The sequence below is a fragment of the Ambystoma mexicanum genome, chromosome 7p, assembly GCF_040938575.1.
Source record: "Ambystoma mexicanum isolate Mex_15411 chromosome 7p, UKY_AmexF1_1, whole genome shotgun sequence".
Taxonomy (NCBI): domain Eukaryota; kingdom Metazoa; phylum Chordata; class Amphibia; order Caudata; family Ambystomatidae; genus Ambystoma; species Ambystoma mexicanum.
The window spans coordinates 241,970,119-241,989,775 of NC_090939.1; the positions used below are offsets into that span (position 1 = coordinate 241,970,119).

Sequence of the window (19,657 nt, forward strand, 5' to 3'; positions counted from 1 at the left end):
ACACCCTCATCTGTGAATCATGTAAATTCACAACTTTACAGAAAATGTTACTTATGGAGGGTTAATGGTGTTTGTTGCATGTCATGTTTTGTGTAAACACTTGAGAAAACGAGTGATATTCCGTTTCTATGGCCCCGGCATTTGGCCCCAGCACAGCTCCATGGATATTAATGTGGCTCATAAAACCGGCCCCAGAATGGCTTATGAAATCGGCTCCAGGGCCATCCAAAGTCCACTTTGATTCGGTTGGTTGGCAGAATGGCAGATAGGCCAGTCCGTCCCTGTCAGGTACTGTGCATTGTGATGATGTGTGTCACAAGGATCCTTGCAGATCCTGACACTGTCCAACATAAGAGGGAGTAGTACAGGTGAGCAGGCCGGGACACAAACAGCACGCATCCTATTACATTGTGTTGTAGGGTTTTCCATTTTACAAGCAGACGCAGCTTAATGGGTTTGGCGGGATGTGTCGAATATCATTGCCTGTTATGTGGTTTCGGTGTGGATGTGTGGGAATTAATGGGTATTACTTGATTAGAGGTGCTCTTAGAGATGAAGAAAGGGTTTTGTATGAGTGGTACAATCACGGATGTACTGCTCTCTGAATGCTGTCAGGCGGGCAGGCATTCCCTCTTCTGCTTTTCTTCTATTATGCTTCTTGTAGGTAGCCTTGTATGTCTGGCTCGGGTATCCAGGTGGTCTATTTGATTGTTCTAGTATCACCTTTTCGGAGAGCTGCACTGTGATTTCATCTTTGGGTCACATAGGCCTGTTCTGGTCTTCTGCTGTTCTTGTAAATAGCAAGGTTTTGAGATAGCAGGTTTTGTAATCCATGTAAACCTATGGTATCACCCCTGCAGGGAGAGTAGGAATGATACACCAGAGGCTTACCAGGCTGAAACCAAACAGGAACACACGAATATCACCCTTCCAGTGCACACTGCCCAAAATCAAATCAAGAATAAATATAGTACCTAAACCAGGCAGGAAGTAGACCAAAGATAAGATGTTAGGCATTGAGTAATCCTCCACAAAGTCCATAGATGAAGGATTGACCACACAACACCACAAGGATGAAGGAAATGAACAACAGTACACAGTCACATGAACAAGGACTTAAGTCAGCTGTGGGAAACAAAGCGTCCAATAAAAAGAGCCGAGTCTGTAGAGCGGTCCAATCCCGGAGTCCAGGTGACGGCCTTGAAAGAAGAGGCACCTACGTATAGGTGTGGCACACGTGGGGCTGCAGGGCCCTGGAAGACTGAGGCTATCCACAAAGGAGAAAGGCGGGGATGAAGACCCGGAGGGAAGAGAAGGTAGAACAGATGAGCATGGAAGGAAACCTAGAACACAAAGTAGATTGGTAGGTAAGGGCTGTAAGGAGCAGAGAACAATACCAGCACAATTCAGGAGCCATACTAAAGAAAACCTGGAAACGGGCCAAAGTCAGAACACAGAGAGGCAAATCAAGTACTGGCAATGGGGATCCCAAACACATCCAATAGACCTTGACTGGCTTAACATGCCTATTGGGTACTTGTCATTTATGAGTGATTATTGACTCTTCACCAGAAAGAAATGGTGTGCTGTGTTCATGTGGAGAAAATGCGGACCCTGTAATAGACAGGCAAAGCACGTACACGTGGAGACACATCAGGAGATTAACACAACCAGAGGAGAAGGCAGAAGCATGTTACACAATGGAGATCAGGGATTGGTACAAAGGGGAGGCAATGAAACAACAGGCACACACAAACCAGGAAGAATACTCTTTGTTGAGCAGTGGACTGGCACAGCGTCCGTGTCTATAACGCTGTGGCTCATAGTAATGGACATGGCATCACGGGCATGCTAGACGCCATGCTCACTCCTGCTTAGGGTCCTGTGAAATGGCAATCTGAAAGCTGCTGGGGAACGACACCAGCCAACCCACCGAGGTTTGCGGGGATACAAGTGGACCATTTTCTTGATATGAGCGTGTAAGGCTCCTCAAGGGCAGCGTTCTTGCCAAATGTTCAAAGGAGTTGATGTCCTTTCTCCACGATGCATACCTTCCACTGCCAGCCTTCTAAGCTAGCATCCATTCTGCCACTAAACTCAGGAAATACCCTCAAAGGGCGTTCCCATTCCACACCTCCATTCTGACCAGTCACCACTGGCATTAGGTCTTGGATTCCATGTTCACTGTCCCGAGGTCTGAATCCCAGCTGCTACCGGAGGTGCTGCTCGAGGCTTGCAGCCTATAAATAGCCTGGGTGTGCAAGGGGTGATTAAGGCAGTCCTACAGCTGGCACCAGTAGAGGAGGAGGAACCCTTCTTTCTAATTTGATCAAGTTCCTCTTCTCGGAAGGAAGTCCAGGTGTTGCTTCCTTGGCATGTACGATAAGTCTGAGTCTAATGTTTGGTACAGGAGAAAAGCCTGATCTTAAAATACGTACCCTGATCCAAGCTCTCCATGAAGCCTGGTGTCACTTGGGTCAGCGTGGCCAACATCGCCACATCCTGTTACCGCAACAAGCTACACTGTGTAGGCAAATCTTGAGGCAAAACACTTCAGTGTGCAGGTGAGCAGCTTCTGCCTGAATCAACTAGATGGAGCACTTAGGCTCTAAAGAGATGTCAAGTGGATCACACATGAATCGCCATCTGCGAACGGCCAGAAGGAACAGGAGTATTGGCTGAGGTTTGTCAATACAAATATACCCTGCGAGGTGAACACCCCCCCCCCCCCTATTTGACAATGGCAATATGATGGCACACCATGCACGATTTTGAGCACTCTTAAGCTGATCATGGGTCTCTTGCCAACAGGAAACAATCTGTCTTATCACGAGTTGGGGAGTACATTGATGGTAAAGCCAACAATGTATTGCCAAATTAATGTACTGTGTACAGGGGCTCAAGTCGAGGGTACACTCTGGTGGGTGGAGTCCTCCCACTTTTTTCAGAGGGCACCTTGATATGCTAATTTCTGCCTCTTGGCCATTCCACAGGATTGATAGTGGTGGCACAGTGGTGTTAGTCCCAATATATGTGTGACTCACTTGAAATTCTACCTTTAAAAACATGCATAACTCTATGACGTTATGGCATATTTCCTAAATATATGCTTCAGCCATAATGCCTAAATTGAAACTTGCATAAACTCTTGAAAACTTATATAAAACGTGTATTCATGATTCAGACAGAATTAACTTTGGATCTACCCCATCTGACCACACAGGATATTTTGCTGCATTTCACTGCAGCATGTTTTCCTGGTGGGTGTGGGGGGGTGTCAGCCCCACTTTCACACATTTCACCTCTCCCCTCCCACCCATATGATACACCCGACCCTCCCCCCCACCACAAATGTACTGCTGTAAAATGCGGTAAAACTTCCCAATGCAAAATGTGGTCAGGTGGCTGTGGTCAGTTGGTGGGGAGGGTTAGGGGGGATTTCTTTTCTTTAAGTAACATGTTTAACTGTGGACATTAACGCAAGCAACATGCGGAACGCCGGGTAGTGCTGTTATCCCTCTGGATTTTACCGTTAACCTTGAGTAGAGAACAGGGCCCTCGGTTGGAGGCTTGTGAAAGTATAATGTGTGTGCAGTCCTGCAGGCGAGCGCACATTTCTTAATAAGCACGTTGTTGGCAGAGTATAGCTACTATATTTCAGATTCAGACTTGCCCTCTGGAAAAAGTTGAAGACATGAAGAGCCTTGGGAAAGGAAAGGCACTATATCCCACCCGTGCATGGCCTTCAAGCTGACACCACTTCTCAGGGCCCCAAAGGGAAGTTAGTGGCGTTAAATTCAAGAGGTCACTCGTCTGCACTGCACATGGATATGCTGCTGTAATAAATTATTTTTATTGCAAGAAAAGGAAGAGGGGCTCTTAATATAGTTAGCCAACAAATAGTAAACGGAAGCTGGATCTTTTCCTCTGATTTACGAGGATGTTCGCTTGCTTTTGTGGTTCACGTGGGTGCCACTGGCACGAGAACCCTCCCCGTCACTTGAGAATTTCGAAGCGCCTTGCCGCAGATCAGGAAGGTTGGCAGCAAACTCGATGGAATGAACTTCTTTTCACGGTGCCGTGCCATCCAAGCAGAGGCATAAAAGCCAGGAGCCGGAGAGCCTGGCTCTTCTTTAGTGCCAGCCCAGGGTACAAAGGCCGCCCCGTTGACAAATGTCAATGGTTTGTCATCGCCTAGGTGACGGTAAATTTCAGGCGGTCAGGAGTGGCGGCATCCATCCCGCTCGAGTGTGTATCTTTCCCTAAGGTGAAGCCCTGGCGGAAGATGAAGACGGGCGTGTTGCCATGACGAGTCCAGGCGAGGAGCGGGCAATGAGTGCATCCATTTCTGATTACGCCCCAATGAGGAATAGATCTCCTCGCTTAGGAACCAACACTTTCTGGCTCAAGGCTGGACATGCAATGGGGACAATGCAAGGCTTAGGGCACAATACTTGTGCTGCAATACAGTTATCTGCTCATATGTGACTGCCATTTACACACGGCGCACAGCATTTTCCTTGGCTGATATTCGTTTATATTAATAATAATAATTTATTTCTTATATAGCGCTACACACCGATAGGTGTCAGAGCACTCAAATAACAGAAGGCATTATTTTCCCACAGAGTGCTACTCAATTTATCAACCTCAGAAGGATGAAAGTCTGAGTTGACCCTGCCGGGTTTCGAACCTGCCACAGGAGACTGCACACAGATATCAGGTGGCGAGCGCTTAGCTCGCTGTGCTATCTGACCACATGATACTGCAACCGCATACCTGACTATTAGGACTGCAAGGCTGTTCAGGAAATGTTGTTCTATTCCATCAAGTGTGGATCATGCAGTTGTCCTGGTCAATGCTTGCATGTGTGCCCCATGGTTGTGACATACCTATCGCTAGTGTTGGTTAACAGGCTCCGTTTGAATTGTGTAAGACCTTTTCACACTGCCCCACGACAAAGCAGGTTGCAGTGTGACCTCCATTTATTTATTTATTTATCTGCTCATTTGTACAGCGCACCAAGCCGGGGTCATCTAGGCGCATTCCTTAAGCGGTTGGTTACAATGGTTGTTTGCTGTGGTGATAAGATTACAAACGTACCACAAAACTTACATAGGTAACTCTATAACTGGTGAATAGTGTCAAAATAAATGTAATAGGGGTCAACATACATGTACGGGGTTCCGCAAGCAGTTCTGCTTAGAATTCTCAAAGCCGACTCTTTAAGGCAAGTGTCCACAGCTCGTGCCATTTGCCCGTGTCACAACAGCAAGAGGCTACTCGTGATAATATCTCTCTCACTTATTAGTAGTCTCTGTAAATCCTAACTCTTTCCTCCTCTGTCTGCATCCCAAAACGGTGAAATAATGCGCAAGACATGCACTGCGCAGGTGCCATGCTATAGGGTACATTTACACCGCAGTGTGCTTTCAGGGAGGAACGTATGGACCAGTTCAGCCCCGAGTACTGCAGACGGGTAGAAGCAGTGTTACTAGACAGGTCAGAAAAGGCCCCTGATGCGCTGGCTCTTCATGGTCCCACATGAATAAGAGGGAGAGCAACATGCCGAGGGTAGCCTGCAGCACTTCTGGTTGCCAAAGGAAAAACACATGATTTCTCAATTCACAATAGCAAATTCGGATGAAAAGGTGCAGACATTTGCCACCATGTAACTGTCCTCCATTGAATTTTATCTAAACGAAAAGAGAGTCAAGGTTATGGGTAGCAAGCAATGGCAGCATTGGAAGTATCTGTGCTCAATAGAGGATCAGCGGTGGCATGATGGAACTGCGAATCCAGAAGCGCGCAGGGTGTGGCAAGGTGCTGTCCCAGCAATTAAGCTCGGGTGCTCCTCCTGGGCTGGGGTCTGGCTGATCTGCATATATGGTTGGTCATCTCTCATGCCCAAACGCGGTCCTCAGCACTCACTGTGCTCCAGACCCATGCTGCATCTCAATAGCCAAACCCAACAGGGATTGGGACATCTGAAAGTGCCTCAGATTATGGAGTCGAGACTGGATTGGCAAAAGCTAGGCCTGCATTCTGACAAGTATTTTTCTCTGTCCATTTTATGTTTAAACGTATATAACCCCCTCGTCGGTATTCCATGCTACAGTCCTTACTGACACACACAGTCTGTTGAGGCACACCCCGCCCCATTGGCCAACCTAAACATCTAGCCACAGCACTAGTCCTTCTATTATGTTAGTGATTTATTTTATCATCTGACCATCAATACTGCCCACTCCCCACACCACAGATTGTTCTCTACCAAGCTGGCAGCGTTCCAGGCGGGACAGAGGAAACTAGAACTGTGACGAAGAAGATTAGGACTCATGTGATAAATATTACCAACAAGTAATTGAGCTATTGCCCCCCCCCGCCCCCGCCCCTGTTGTGGCCTCTGAATGAAACTCTGCACTTGGGGAGGTGTATGTGCTTTATGTATGCATGATCAAAGATGCTTGCATTACACAGAGGCCCTACTGGGCATATAACAAGCTAGACTGATATGGCACATTTACAGGTTGACACTGGCAATAATACGCGAGAGTCTCTGTGGCTATTAAGTCAATACGGAAAGGCAGGTTCAATACGGAAAGGCAGGTTCACAGCCATAGGGGGAATCTTGTGGGTGCTGCATAGTTTGCACACAGTGGGGAGCCGTGGCGAAGGACCTCCGCTCTCCTCCACGTCCCGCTCTCATATGCCGGCTTCCTGTCAGCTCTGTGCGCTTGCACAGGCTTCTAGTGCGAGATATCACTCGGACAAGACTTGCGCGAAGCCGCGTCTCTATACCCCCTTCGTCTGTTTTCCTGATCACAGTTCTTACTAACCTGAATACGCACCAAGAAGTGTGGCAGTAAGAATAGAGGCTACAACAGACTTTGCTGCACACCTTGTGAGTTTAATGCCATAGTGCAGTGAGACAAGGGACCAAGAACAGCTAAACCAGAATCTGAGGAGAATGAACCTCCAACCGGTAATTTATAATCTTTACTGAAAGTGTTAGGGACTTGCCATGTTGCAGCCTGGCAAATATCCAGAAGAAAAGCCCAAAACATTTGGTTCAGGAGGCTGCCACCACGCTACTAGACCTGCATTGGATCAAGAAGGGAAGCAGAGTTTCTGAGGCTGGCTATGTTGTGGCGTTGGCCAACTTCATCTGCCACCTGTCCATCGTGGAAGGAGCAGACTTGGTCCCCTTCTTAGCTGTCGCAATAGTCACTAAGAGGGAGTTCCCCAGTCCAGAGGACTGGCTACACTGAATGCAAATTGTTAAGAGTCCTGGTCACATCTAGGGAATACAGGAAAGAAGGACCACTTGTGAACACCAAAGGAACCCCCTCCTAGTCTCTATGCAACCACATGACCTTTAGATGGAAGGTGGGAGGAAGGCAGAGGATCACAGGAATGCCCCAATTTTGTCTAGCCTTGACCCAAGGTGATGTGGATATAACAAGTTCCACCGTTGAAGACAGCGTATTGAAGAGAACATCTTAGAGGGGCGGCACGGGTGTGACGTGCACGCCCCTCGAGAGGGGCAGATCCCTGGGAGGAGCTAGGCAGCGAACCAGAGGACTTTAAAGCTTAAAACTGGAATGATTTCGGTGCCAAAGGTTCACTCTCGGAAACCCCACCCCAGTTGGCACAAATGCACGGTAGCGCATTGGTATTTTAAAGTGTAGGAAGAAAGGTTTAACACAAAAAAACATTCCTTAAGCTGAGGCAGTCCAAGATACGAAAGGAGTCTCTCTATCGACAAGCTGCCATGCTCCAAGCACCATCTTGTGAATTCAATTTGTTGGTAAACCTGTCGAGTGGCCAGTTTGCTAGATTCCTCATTCCACTGCACGACCCCTTTGAAGCACCCAAAATGCTGTAGTCCTAACCTCTGTATGTCCAGACTGCCAAGTGGAGGCACTAGAACAAAGCATGAAGGAGTTTGGATAAATCAGAGGGAGGGGCGGTGGGGCAGGGATCTTCCTGTGAGAGATGGTTGAGAAGGGAAAGCAGGGTTCTCTGGGCCAAACAGAATGATGGTTAAGACCTCTGCCCTCTCCTCTCCAATGTTCCATAGTACCCTTGGTAATAGGGGCATTGGGGAAAGGCATAGAGCAGCCCCTGTGGTCAAGGAAACAAGAGGCTATACACTCCAAACGCTGGGGGATCGGGAGGCCGAGACACATGCCTGTATTAGGTGATCCTGTCAGAGGCAAATGCATCCACCGTCCGAGATCCAGAGACCTAGGCAGAGGGAGGGATTGAGAGAGCATGCGCGAATGGGAGCAGGATCATTCTTCCATTAATCAGCCACCAGTCTTTCCATAAGGGCACTAATAGCATCCTCGGGAAACCCTTACCAGCGCTGACCAGGAAGGACAGCAGAGCAAGATACCCTGATGTCAAATACACATTTAAATTGTGTTGAGGGTGTGACTGATGTATCACTACTCCGGGAGACATCAGATAGAGAGAGACTTATAATCCTCATCCACTAACTCACCCTCAAGGCTAATTTTGACAACAAAGCCCTGCCGCTCTGGTGTCAGATCAGTCTCCTGAAAAGAGAGCACACCCTACTACCGCCGGCCCCCTTAGCCAAACTTTCACATAACTGTCCAAGCGAAGGTCCCTGCCCCCACGGAAGGAGGGAGGCAAATCACTCCTCTCAGGACACCACAGTTGCTGCACTGAAGGCAAACGTCCTTGCTCCCTCTCCCACCCAGGATTCAATTCAAATATCTCTGTATCAACTGCAAAGGGGTCTTCCTCTCGAAACTGGGCTAAGGCCCAAGGAAAGTGCCAATCTCTGGAGACACACAAGGCCTCATTACAAGTTTGGTTGTATTTCGGCAGTAAATTTGCCAAAATATCACCAAACGGATTTACCGTTACGTTCCCTTGGTCAGGCGGAATTTCCACCAGATTACAAGTGGTGGTAGGCAGTGTTAGTCAACATTAAATGGAATCCATAGGACTCAATGGGGATTTCAGATGAATTACCACAGGTGGTAATTTTGCTAATTTTCAGCAGTAAAGTGGCAGATTTACCTCTACCTTTTTTGTTGTAGGTGCACCCTCTACTACACTGCCTTTTAGTATGGCGTTGCAGTAATACGGTGGTAAAAGAGTTATCGCTACGTTACCTGCATTTTTTACTGCAGTGACATATTTGTAATGAGGCCCATAAACTAGAGGTCAGAAAAGGCTGCAAAGACTCAAAGACAAATATGCCTCAAGACTTTGCCAACTCAAGACAATTCAGAAAGGAGCTTACCATGCACCCACTTACGCCCCATCTTCCAATCAACCCATGACTTGCTTGTTCCCTCACCACCCAGCCCAAAACTCACAGTGCTCTCTGATTTGGGATCCCACCAATGGCCTTACACCTTTCTGAGCAGTAGTAGTTTAAGGCCAGGCACTGTATTGTGCACTGTACTCCTATGAGAAGGATGTGGTCTGATAGATCAATAATATACTACTGGCAAAGTGTGTGCTTATGGATCAATTATCCTGATTATCTGGCAATTCATTCTTTCCTGGTTGTCTGTAATCTGATCCTCGAAGTCAGGTCAATGCTACAATAAATACTAAACATACATAAATGGTACTTTTTAAGAAAGGAAGGCTAGAGGCGGGTATTTATGTGGCCTAAGGCATTGATATTGGAAACGTTTGAAGAACAGTGTCATTATAAACGACACCTGAGCTGCAGATATTGGTACCTAGGCGCCAGCGGTGGGTACGTGGCTGACCACAATGAGTGCACAGCCTGTGCAATCAGTCATGGTGAGTTTCAGGATCTGGGAACGCTGCACATCCTGAATGTGAAAACAGGGACTGAGCTGAGCTGCTCTGAAAACACATATAGAAAGAATGAGGGACTATAGTCCTATCAATGGGGACTGAGATGGAGTGTTGGCTACATTGGCCACACTGATGCCTTCCCGGCTACACTACCAATGCCTTCAGGGACATTGAGGGCAATGGAAATGTTGGTTGGGGGGGGGGGGCGAATTAGGGGTGAAGTGAAGTGGTTCGTCCCTTTTCCTGGTTTAGAATTGTGATTCAGAGAAAGAGGGGAAAGGCCCATCTAGAGCGACCTGGCTACCGTGGCAGTCATAGAAATCAAAACTACGAGCTACAAAAAGCTCTAGTCTCTCCGTTTGGGCCTCATCACAAGTTGGGGGGTATCCCAACTGGGATGCTGCCCAAATTTATTTGCGTTAGCGCCCACCCGTCCGGCGGTATTTCTGCCGGATCACGGGTTGGGTGATAACTGTAAGTCCCCATTCTCCATATGTGGAATTTCCGGCGCAATTGCTGCACGGTAATATCGCTGGTGGTAACTGTGGCGAAAATTGGAATTTTCTCTGCGTGTTTACCCGTGTAAACATGCCAGACTCATGATAGGGCCAGCCCTTAAATGTATTAATTTTTTTTTGTTTTTTTTTTTGCGGTGGTAACACCGTTACCACTGCATTTAAGGGCTACCGCCTAACTCGTGATGAGGCCCTCTGTCTTTCTCTCTCTCATTCCCTCCCTCTTTTGCCTTGCTGTCTCTCTCTCGTTCTCTCCCTCTTTTGCCTTGCTGAGAGTCATTCTCTCCCTCTTTTGCCTTGCTGTCTCTCTCTCGTTCTCTCCCTCTTTTGCCTTGCTGTCTCTCTCCCGTTCTCTCCCTCTTTTGCCTTGCTGTCTCTCTCCCGTTCTCTCCCTCTTTTGCCTTGCTGTCTCTCTCCCGTTCTCTCCCTCTTTTGCCTTGCTGTCTCTCTCCCGTTCTCTCCCTCTTTTGCCTTGCTGTCTCTCTCCCGTTCTCTCCCTCTTTTGCCTTGCTGTCTCTCTCCCGTTCTCTCCCTCTTTTGCCTTGCTGTCTCTCTCTCATTCTCTCCCTCTTTTGCCTTGCTGTCTCTCTCCCATTCTCTCCCTCTTTTGCCTTGCTGTCTCTCTCCCGTTCTCTCCCTCTTTTGCCTTGCTGTCTCTCTCCCGTTCTCTCCCTCTTTTGCCTTGCTGTCTCTCTCTCGTTCTCTCCCTCTTTTGCCTTGCTGTCTCTCTCTCGTTCTCTCCCTCTTTTGCCTTGCTGTCTCTCTCCCGTTCTCTCCCTCTTTTGCCTTGCTGTCTCTCTCCCGTTCTCTCCCTCTTTTGCCTTGCTGTCTCTCTCCCGTTCTCTCCCTCTTTTGCCTTGCTGTCTCTCTCCCGTTCTCTCCCTCTTTTGCCTTGCTGTCTCTCTCCCGTTCTCTCCCTCTTTTGCCTTGCTGTCTCTCTCCCATTCTCTCCCTCTTTTGCCTTGCTGTCTCTCTCTCATTCTCTCCCTCTTTTGCCTTGCTTTCTCTCTCCCATTCTCTCCCTCTTTTGCCTTGCTGTCTCTCTCCCATTCTCTCCCTCTTTTGCCTTGCTGTCTCTCTCCCATTCTCTCCCTCTTTTGCCTTGCTGTCTCTCTCTCATTCTCTCCCTCTTTTGCCTTGCTGTCTCTCTCCCATTCTCTCCCTCTTTTGCCTTGCTGTCTCTCTCCCATTCTCTCCCTCTTTTGCCTTGCTGTCTCTCTCCCATTCTCTCCCTCTTTTGCCTTGCTGTCTCTCCCATTCTCTCCCTCTTTTGCCTTGCTGTCTCTCTCCCATTCTTTCCCTCTTTTGCCTTGCTGTCTCTCTCTCATTCTCTCCCTCTTTTGCCTTGCTGTCTCTCTCCCATTCTCTCCCTCTTTTGCCTTGCTGTCTCTCTCCCATTCTCTCCCTCTTTTGCCTTGCTGTCTCTCTCCCATTCTCTCCCTCTTTTGCCTTGCTGTCTCTCTCTCATTCTCTCCCTCTTTTGCCTTGCTGTCTCTCTCCCATTCTTTCCCTCTTTTGCCTTGCTGTCTCTCTCTCATTCTCTCCCTCTTTTGCCTTGCTGTCTCTCTCTCATTCTCTCCCTCTTTTGCCTTGCTGTCTCTCTCTCATTCTCTCCCTCTTTTGCCTTGCTGTCTCTCTCCCATTCTCTCCCTCTTTTGCCTTGCTGTCTCTCTCCCATTCTCTCCCTCTTTTGCCTTGCTGTCTCTCTCCCATTCTCTCCCTCTTTTGCCTTGCTGTCTCTCTCCCATTCTCTCCCTCTTTTGCCTTGCTGTCTCTCTCTCATTCTCTCCCTCTTTTGCCTTGCTGTCTCTCTCATTCTCTCCCTCTTTTGCCTTGCTGTCTCTCTCCCATTCTCTCCCTCTTTTGCCTTGCTGTCTCTCTCCCATTCTCTCCCTCTTTTGCCTTGCTGTCTCTCTCTCTCATTCTCTCCCTCTTTTGCCTTGCTGTCTCTCTCCCATTCTCTCCCTCTTTTGCCTTGCTGTCTCTCTCCCATTCTCTCCCTCTTTTGCCTTGCTGTCTCTCTCATTCACTCCCTCTTTTGCCTTGCTGTCTCTCTCTCATTCTCTCCCTCTTTGATTTTCTGAGGGGAGAAGCAGGGCAAATGGGTATTTGGGATATTGGAGGTGTTGGTACTCGGCATGGATCGGGAGATTCCGCTTTGTTACACACCCATCTCAAGTACCACAGTATCAAGTGTAAATACTTCTCCAGAACTGGAGGATGTAAAGTGTTTAGACCAAGTGATGTTTACCCTGAAAGGACTTCACTCACAAGTGTGAACCTGGGCATCACCCTCTGTGAGACTGCCAGTCCTAACCTGCAGCGATGCCGAAGTGCACTGCTTATATTTGTATACCCATGCATGGCACTCCTGTGTTTTCCTACTTTTTCTTCACAAACTATCATTCCTAGAGCTCATCAAGGATACCATCCAGATGTGCAACCCCAGGTGTTATGGTCCACAGAGCAAGAGTTACTCCATGTATCCCCGTTTTCCCAGGGCGAGGGAACCCACCTTGCTGGCTGTGAATAGCACACCATAGTTGGTGGAAGTTTCAATCAATTTTAGGGTACAGGACAGCTATTTCCTGGAGGGGAGCCTAGCGCCGCCCTTCTAAAAATCAGTGATGAAGTACGGCAGCCAGGCATTATTCCTATGGGCATTGTGCATGCAATACGGGTATGGCCATGTAGGGGTCACGATATCTCTATTAAATAGGAACTCCAGATCTAGCCAGTATGAGTGGGATAACTGGGGTCTCCAGTAAAGTCAATATCTCGAGAGTTTGCCTGCAAAGAAGCCCACACAGTTGGAATCTGATCCCACTATTTACTGGGTGCCCACCAGGATGTTTGAAGGCATGCAGCCCTATAACTGGAGTGTCGGCCTGTTGCCCTCACCTCAATGTCTAATAAATGAAAAGGGCTGTTCCAGTTACTTGTAATCATATTGACGGAGATAAATAAATGCATTAAAACCGGTGGATACTTAGGCACAATTTTATATAGAAATACATTCAATCCATGTACTGTTTAAATAGGAAAAAAGGAAACAAATACTCCAAAAAACAAAAATAACAAATACTCCAAAAAACAAAAGTAACAAATACTCTAAAAACAGAAATTTGCTCTTAGTATGATAATTATGATTCATTTGAAGTTATGACCTTTCATCTCACATAACCACTTTTGCATGATCAATTGTCAATTTTGTCTGTAGCTCCACGTACCCACTTTTGCGTCATCAATTGTTACTTCTTAATTTGCACTAATCTGTAGTTTAACTTCTCTTTTTATCATCAATTTTGTGAATCTCAAAAGTTGCCATGGTCTCGGGAGAATGCAAAAGTGATTACGGGGACTGAAAGCTGACAAAGAACGAACTGATGCAAAATCAAGAAGAGAACTAATGAACATAAAGTGGTGAACAATATGTATCAAGGCAAGAACTGGGAACCTCAAATGAATGACAACAATTGTCATACTAAGACCATTGTTTTGTCTATTGGGTTGTATACGAATTGACCGAGTTACAATTGTCCGAATGATAATTGACCTTTTGCAAAATTGACCGAATTTTAAAGGTCAATTAGTACATATATGCGGGGGGAAACCCCCCGCAACCCCCCACCGAATCCAAAACCCCTGCAACCCCCCAACCAAACCACTTGTATTATTTATAATACTAAACCAACCCATTATATATATTAAAAAAATAAAAGGTCAATTGTGCAAAAGGTCAATTAGGACCATTAAAATTCGACCAATTAGGTAATTCGGTCAATTGTATTCGGTCAATTTGGGTAATACCGTCTATTGAACTTGTTTTCCCTTTTCCCACACAAACAGTAGATGGATTGGATTCATTTCTACATAAAATTGAGCCTAAGCATTCATTCAATTTTGGAAATTATAGCAGGGATTTCTAGTAGCATGTAATGCAGCACTAACAGGTATAATTATACAGGCACTAGAAGTAGCGCAGCATAGAATCCTGATATGGAACTCACAACACCTTCAGGACTTTGCCATCAAGCTCAGAGAGCCCGGACTTTGCAACAAGAGATGAGGAGCCAGTGCTGAAAAGGCAAGAGAGCACCCGGTGGCCGGTCCTGACGGGAAAATGAATTCACTCCTGAAAGTGGCAACACCCCCCTTTGTCACCATGATCAAACCTGACAAAAAGGGCTGAGGCGCAGCAATCTTTAATGCTACTGAAATCCTGAGAATTATGAATCCTAATGAATGATTGTGTGAGGAATGAGTAAATGTCCATCTTGGAAATGAAGAGACTCATACATAGAGGCAAATATTGGTTGCTCTAAGTTACCCTGTGACACAGAATTTAAGATTTACATCACTAAGCGTGCCCACCCTCTACCTTGTGTTGGCAACACAGACAGACATGTTGAGACATGAACTGCAAACATCAACACTGCACCACAACATCTCCTCCAGTCCAAAACCTCAAGACCCACAATTATACAAGGAATGATCTAATGTGTGGGGGAGGAGAGGAGGGAGTCAAGATCTCAAAGCTTTACCTAGAGGTGGATGCGGAACACAGCTCCTACGTATGGAAGGAAATACATGCAAACACAATGTATGGATTGGCGACCAAGTTCTATGCGTTGTAGAGGATAAGGATCAAAGAGGTTTTACTACAGAAAGTGCCAACCTCAGCCTCCACTTTCTAGATGTGGAATCTGTGACTGGCAACAGATAAATAATTACTACTCTATACAGCTGCTTAAAACACTGCATTGCATTGGGTCAAATATCCAAGTGCAACAGACAATGCAACATACTCCTTACCGTCAACTGCTGCACGTACAAGGAATACTTGACAATGATGAATTCGTGAAACATTCGGCAATGAAGAAAGAGAAATCCATGGACTATCAAGATAAAACAAATACGGATGCCCTGTGTAAAAAAATAAAACTTCCTAGAAGTCAGGTATTAACGGAACGTCTGGCAAAAAAACACAACCTTATGTTTACCAGTTAGTGAACGCAAACTCTACGGATGCGCTTGATAATTAAAACAAGTCAGAAGATTTCACATGCACGAAAAGGGCGCCAAATACTAGAGGACGGGGTAAGTAATTACATTACATCCTGGTGGGGGACTTAAAAGACTGTTTCCTGCATCTACATCTCTCCCCTACACGAGCAGCTAAAACCTGAAGATATATTTATCACAATATAAAGACCATGATTGGAAAAACTGACACCTTAAACACCAAAGCAGCAGCATCATCATAAAAGGAGAACAAATATCAACCACACGTAGAGCGAGAAAACTATCTGTCGAAAACGAAAAGTGTCGGGATTCAAAGAATGATATTTGTGCACAAAAGGACTTTCAGGCATTTACTGTCAAAATCGAAGCACCTGCCGCTCCTGTCCTTGGTGCACGAAAATGAGTTTTTTTCCTTAACTCCAGTGCTCCAACTCTGGACCAAACAGACAGGGCCCGATTACAAGCATGGCGGTAAAACAACAATACATTTACAATCTGGTTGTTACTGTTAATGCATGTAGGCCCGATTATGGTTCTGCAACCATGCATGCGGCATAACGGTAATAACCGATAGCAATCAAATGCAGACACTGGGGGCCATTACAAGTTTGCCGGTCCAGGAACTACAGTACTTACTGGTAGGCTTGCCGGTACCGTAGTTCCCGGACCAGCAAACAACAAGTTCTGCTCACGGGTGCCATTATGGCCACCAGCTCTATCCTAGCGGCCGTACAGGCACCAGCGAGCAGAGCATGTCGGATGCACGGGCACCATTCAAGAATGGTGCCGGTGCATCCGGCATTCCCCATTCCCATTGAGCCCTATAGAGCTCAAATGGGAATGGGGAAGAATATATTCCGGTGCCCATGATTGGGCAATTACCAGGTCCGGCCAGGCTGTAATGACCCAGTAATTGCCCATTAGCGGGTACCAGAATGTTTTGCAAGTTTGGCGTGGTTTTACCGGCAAGGCTACCACCAAATTTGTAATGAGGCCCACTGCGTCCAGACCGCATGTGTTAATACCGTTACTGGAAGTGGAAGTAACAGACATCTGGCAAAGAGCAGATTCAGAGTGTGCCATGCAGGGAAAATGACTAGAAGGTAAACATCTGGGGACCCCCACTTGTGATGAAATGACTACTGCCCTGCAGGAGTACACAGATGAATAATGACTCAAGCGTCTACTGAACTCCACACTACTACTAAACTAGCAATGATCTCAATCATAAAGTTGAAACAGGCACAGCTCGATAGGTATACTTGCTTTGCCTTTTATGGTAACGTGGGCCGAGGACAGGCAATACCCTTCAGGAAGGGTGCTGCCTGGCACAGAAACAGTCCAAACAACAATAGTACTGTGGTACTAAAATAAAAGAATGTCCAACTAAGGTTCTATTAGAAGAGGATCTTTTTAATTACAATTACAATAATACACATAAATACTGACTAACCCCTGTAAGCGAAAAAACTAAGAAGCAGACTTTCATATTAAAGCAGTACTCTGGGTTTGAAGATAGGGGTGTTCAGGTAAAGATTTCAGCTGCAAAATACTAAAGTTAACACATTTCTTTTTTAAAAAAACAGAGAAAGGGTGTTTAAAGATCTGTTAAATGGACCAGGAGGACAAGTCTATGTCAAATACATTCAGTTCTGGGGCTCAACAGCTTTGAGAAAGGCTTTTCGGTGTCGAACAAGGAGACGTGCTTTTGGTGCTGAAATAGGGTTGAGTCAGGGAGCAGCATCGATGGGGTCCAACCATGCCGTGTGGTTCAACAGCGACGACAGCTTGTCGGTCAAAAATGCTGGGAAATGACAGGTAATGTCTGGTCGGCATCGCTGAAAGATTCTGTGACCTAAGATCCTGAGAAGTGGAGACTTTTCTTCGTTAGCGAGTGAACTCGACTGGCCAACACAGCACTATGGCGCTGCAGCAGCAACAGCTTGAAGCTCGAGTAGGCTGGTAACGAGGCAGGTGGGGCTGAGTTTGGAAGATAGAAGTCTCAGCCAAGCTCAGATTTGGAAGTGGCAGCGTTTCAGAACTTTGCAAAACTCAGAGGCAGTTGAGATTGGAGATGACCCCGGAAGCTGCTTTGCAGAAGCTTGGATGATGTTGAAGAGGCCCAAACCAGAGACAAGGCGGTCCAGAGAAGCAGGGAGGGTCAGGAGTTGCACCCTTGGCTGTGAGGTCACTGTCAGACCCAATTCAGAATCTGAGGAGCAAGTTGCATTGTTTCTTCTGCCTTTCCCAAACAAGAAGATTTGTTGAGATCACTTTCAGGGATCTGTGATATTCAGTGAGCAGGGTCCTGGATACCAGTGTCTCAGTCTCAGTAGGCCTTGTATAGCCTGCTAGTAATCCCAAATATGCCCGTGGATGGTTAGGAAGAAGAACTTTCCTCTTCCCTGGAGCTCCTGTCTTCAACTCCCAGGTAGATGAGTTTGGTGTAGACTGTACCCCCAATCAGGTTCCAGTGAATCCATCTTCAAAAAAGTGTTCCAAAGAGGAACACCAAACCCACCCCCACATACAGGCAAAATATTACAGTGGATTGGTCCACAGAAAGCGTGCTGTTCAGGGTCCCTTGTATGAGGGGAAGTGGAGAGGGGGAAATGTGAAACTTGGGAGCCCTAGCAAAATCCAAGATGGTCAGACCCCTCTGTGGACTGAATCTCTCCTCTGGGCTACTCTAACGCTGTCCCTTTCCTGTCTGCTTACTTCAGAAGGACTCCAGTGATAAGCACGCTGGTATGAGATCGCCGCTGTCATGACAGGACTGTCTTTGCAGCCCCAGTTCCCAAGGGACCTTCCGGAGAGGGTTCCTGTTCTGGAGGAAGGAATAGACTCACCTCAAACACCTGCCTCATCACTCTCTGAAGCACTCTGTGAAGCACACGTCCCAGCTGCCAGATCTTTAAAAAACTACCACTGCACCATCCACGACAAAACGGAAGAAGACCTCCAAAGAATTGGCTTACACTCCTACTGGCAAGGGATAGAAAAAGGGGAAGAAAACTAACCAGCCATGTATGGCCATGTGTAGCTGCAATACATGACTGATGGAGCTAGGGGCCGGGGAGCTATGGGGGGGCTGTTGTATGCTTTGCACATGTGTACTTCTTCCGCCCCTGGCACTCCATCTGATTATCCCCGTCCTCTGGAGCTTCATCTGATAACCCCCTTCCCTGACACTCCATCTTCTAACTCCCCCATACCATGTTACCCCATTTGCTAAATCCCCCTTCCCTATCAGTCTACTGCCAACCCCCTCCATCCTCTGGCACCCTATCTGGTCACACCCCATATCCCTAGATACGACCCGTCGGCTGTGTTCGACCTGGTCGACCATAAAATCCTAGAGACACAACTCACCAACACGGCACACTTCTCCAGTGAGGCCACCACATGGATCTCATCTTTCCTGGAAGGCAGAGCCATGAGGGTATTCTCAGATCGAGCCTCAGCCACCCCTTCCCTATTAACTGCGGAGTACCACAAGGTTCTTGCACCTCCCCCACACTATACAACCTATTTACTCTTCCCCACTTCAACGACCTAGAACAATCCGGCATAACCTTCACCAATTATGCTGACGACACACATATTCTTCTCCCGTTATCGGGAGATTATGAGCAAGACCTCAAAACCCTACAAAACACATATTCTATCATCCAGGCCTGGATGGCAGCCAATAGCCTTTGTCTCAATAGAGACAAGACTGAGATCCTAATAGTGGGCCCAAAAGAAACCCTTAACAAACTAGACAGGAAATACAGTAACTTCAAAATCGAAAGCTCTGTTATCTCAGTCTCCGCAGTGGTAAAAACCTTGGGAGTCTACCTAGATACAACTCTGTCCATGGATAGACATGTCAGCTATATCTCCTCCTAAGCTGCACTGACAACCAAAATAATGCGGTAAAACCTCACCTGTCCACCGAAAACTGTCTCAATATCGCCAGGGCCACCATAGGTACCAAACTGGACTATTGTAACGTCCTCCTTCTAGGCACCTCTGCCAGAAACATTAAAAGACTGCAAACGACCCAAAATAACGCTTTGAGAGCTGCCCTCAGCATACCCAGGAGGGAGCACATCTCCCTAGCTAGACAGAATGCCCACTGGCTCCCAGTCAAAGAGCGCATCCAGTTCAAGACCCTCACTATTACACAAAGATGCATATCCCAGTCTGCCCCCAGCTATCTGTCTGAACGAATACTACAAGTCCAGCCACTCAGACCCAAAAAGGATCTGTACACTAACCAACTCGCTGGCCCCAACTTCAACAGAGCCAGAGCTGGT

At 47.0% G+C, this 19,657-nt stretch overlaps 1 protein-coding gene across 3 annotated transcripts in view; it reads right to left on the reverse strand.

The window, feature by feature from the left end:
- CLIC6 (chloride intracellular channel 6) overlaps nucleotides 1–19,657 on the reverse strand; it is a 235,892-nt gene that overhangs the window by 109,951 nt on the left and 106,284 nt on the right. The window contains exon 1 of one of the 3 annotated variants that reach the window (XM_069636144.1): nucleotides 15,147–15,215. The exons of the other annotated variants lie outside the window; for them this stretch is intronic. Within the exon in view, the coding sequence (XP_069492245.1) occupies nucleotides 15,147–15,200 (54 nt within the window). The 5' untranslated portion in view covers nucleotides 15,201–15,215. Of the gene's footprint in view, nucleotides 1–15,146; nucleotides 15,216–19,657 lie in introns of those variants that run through there. 3 annotated transcript variants of the gene reach the window in all.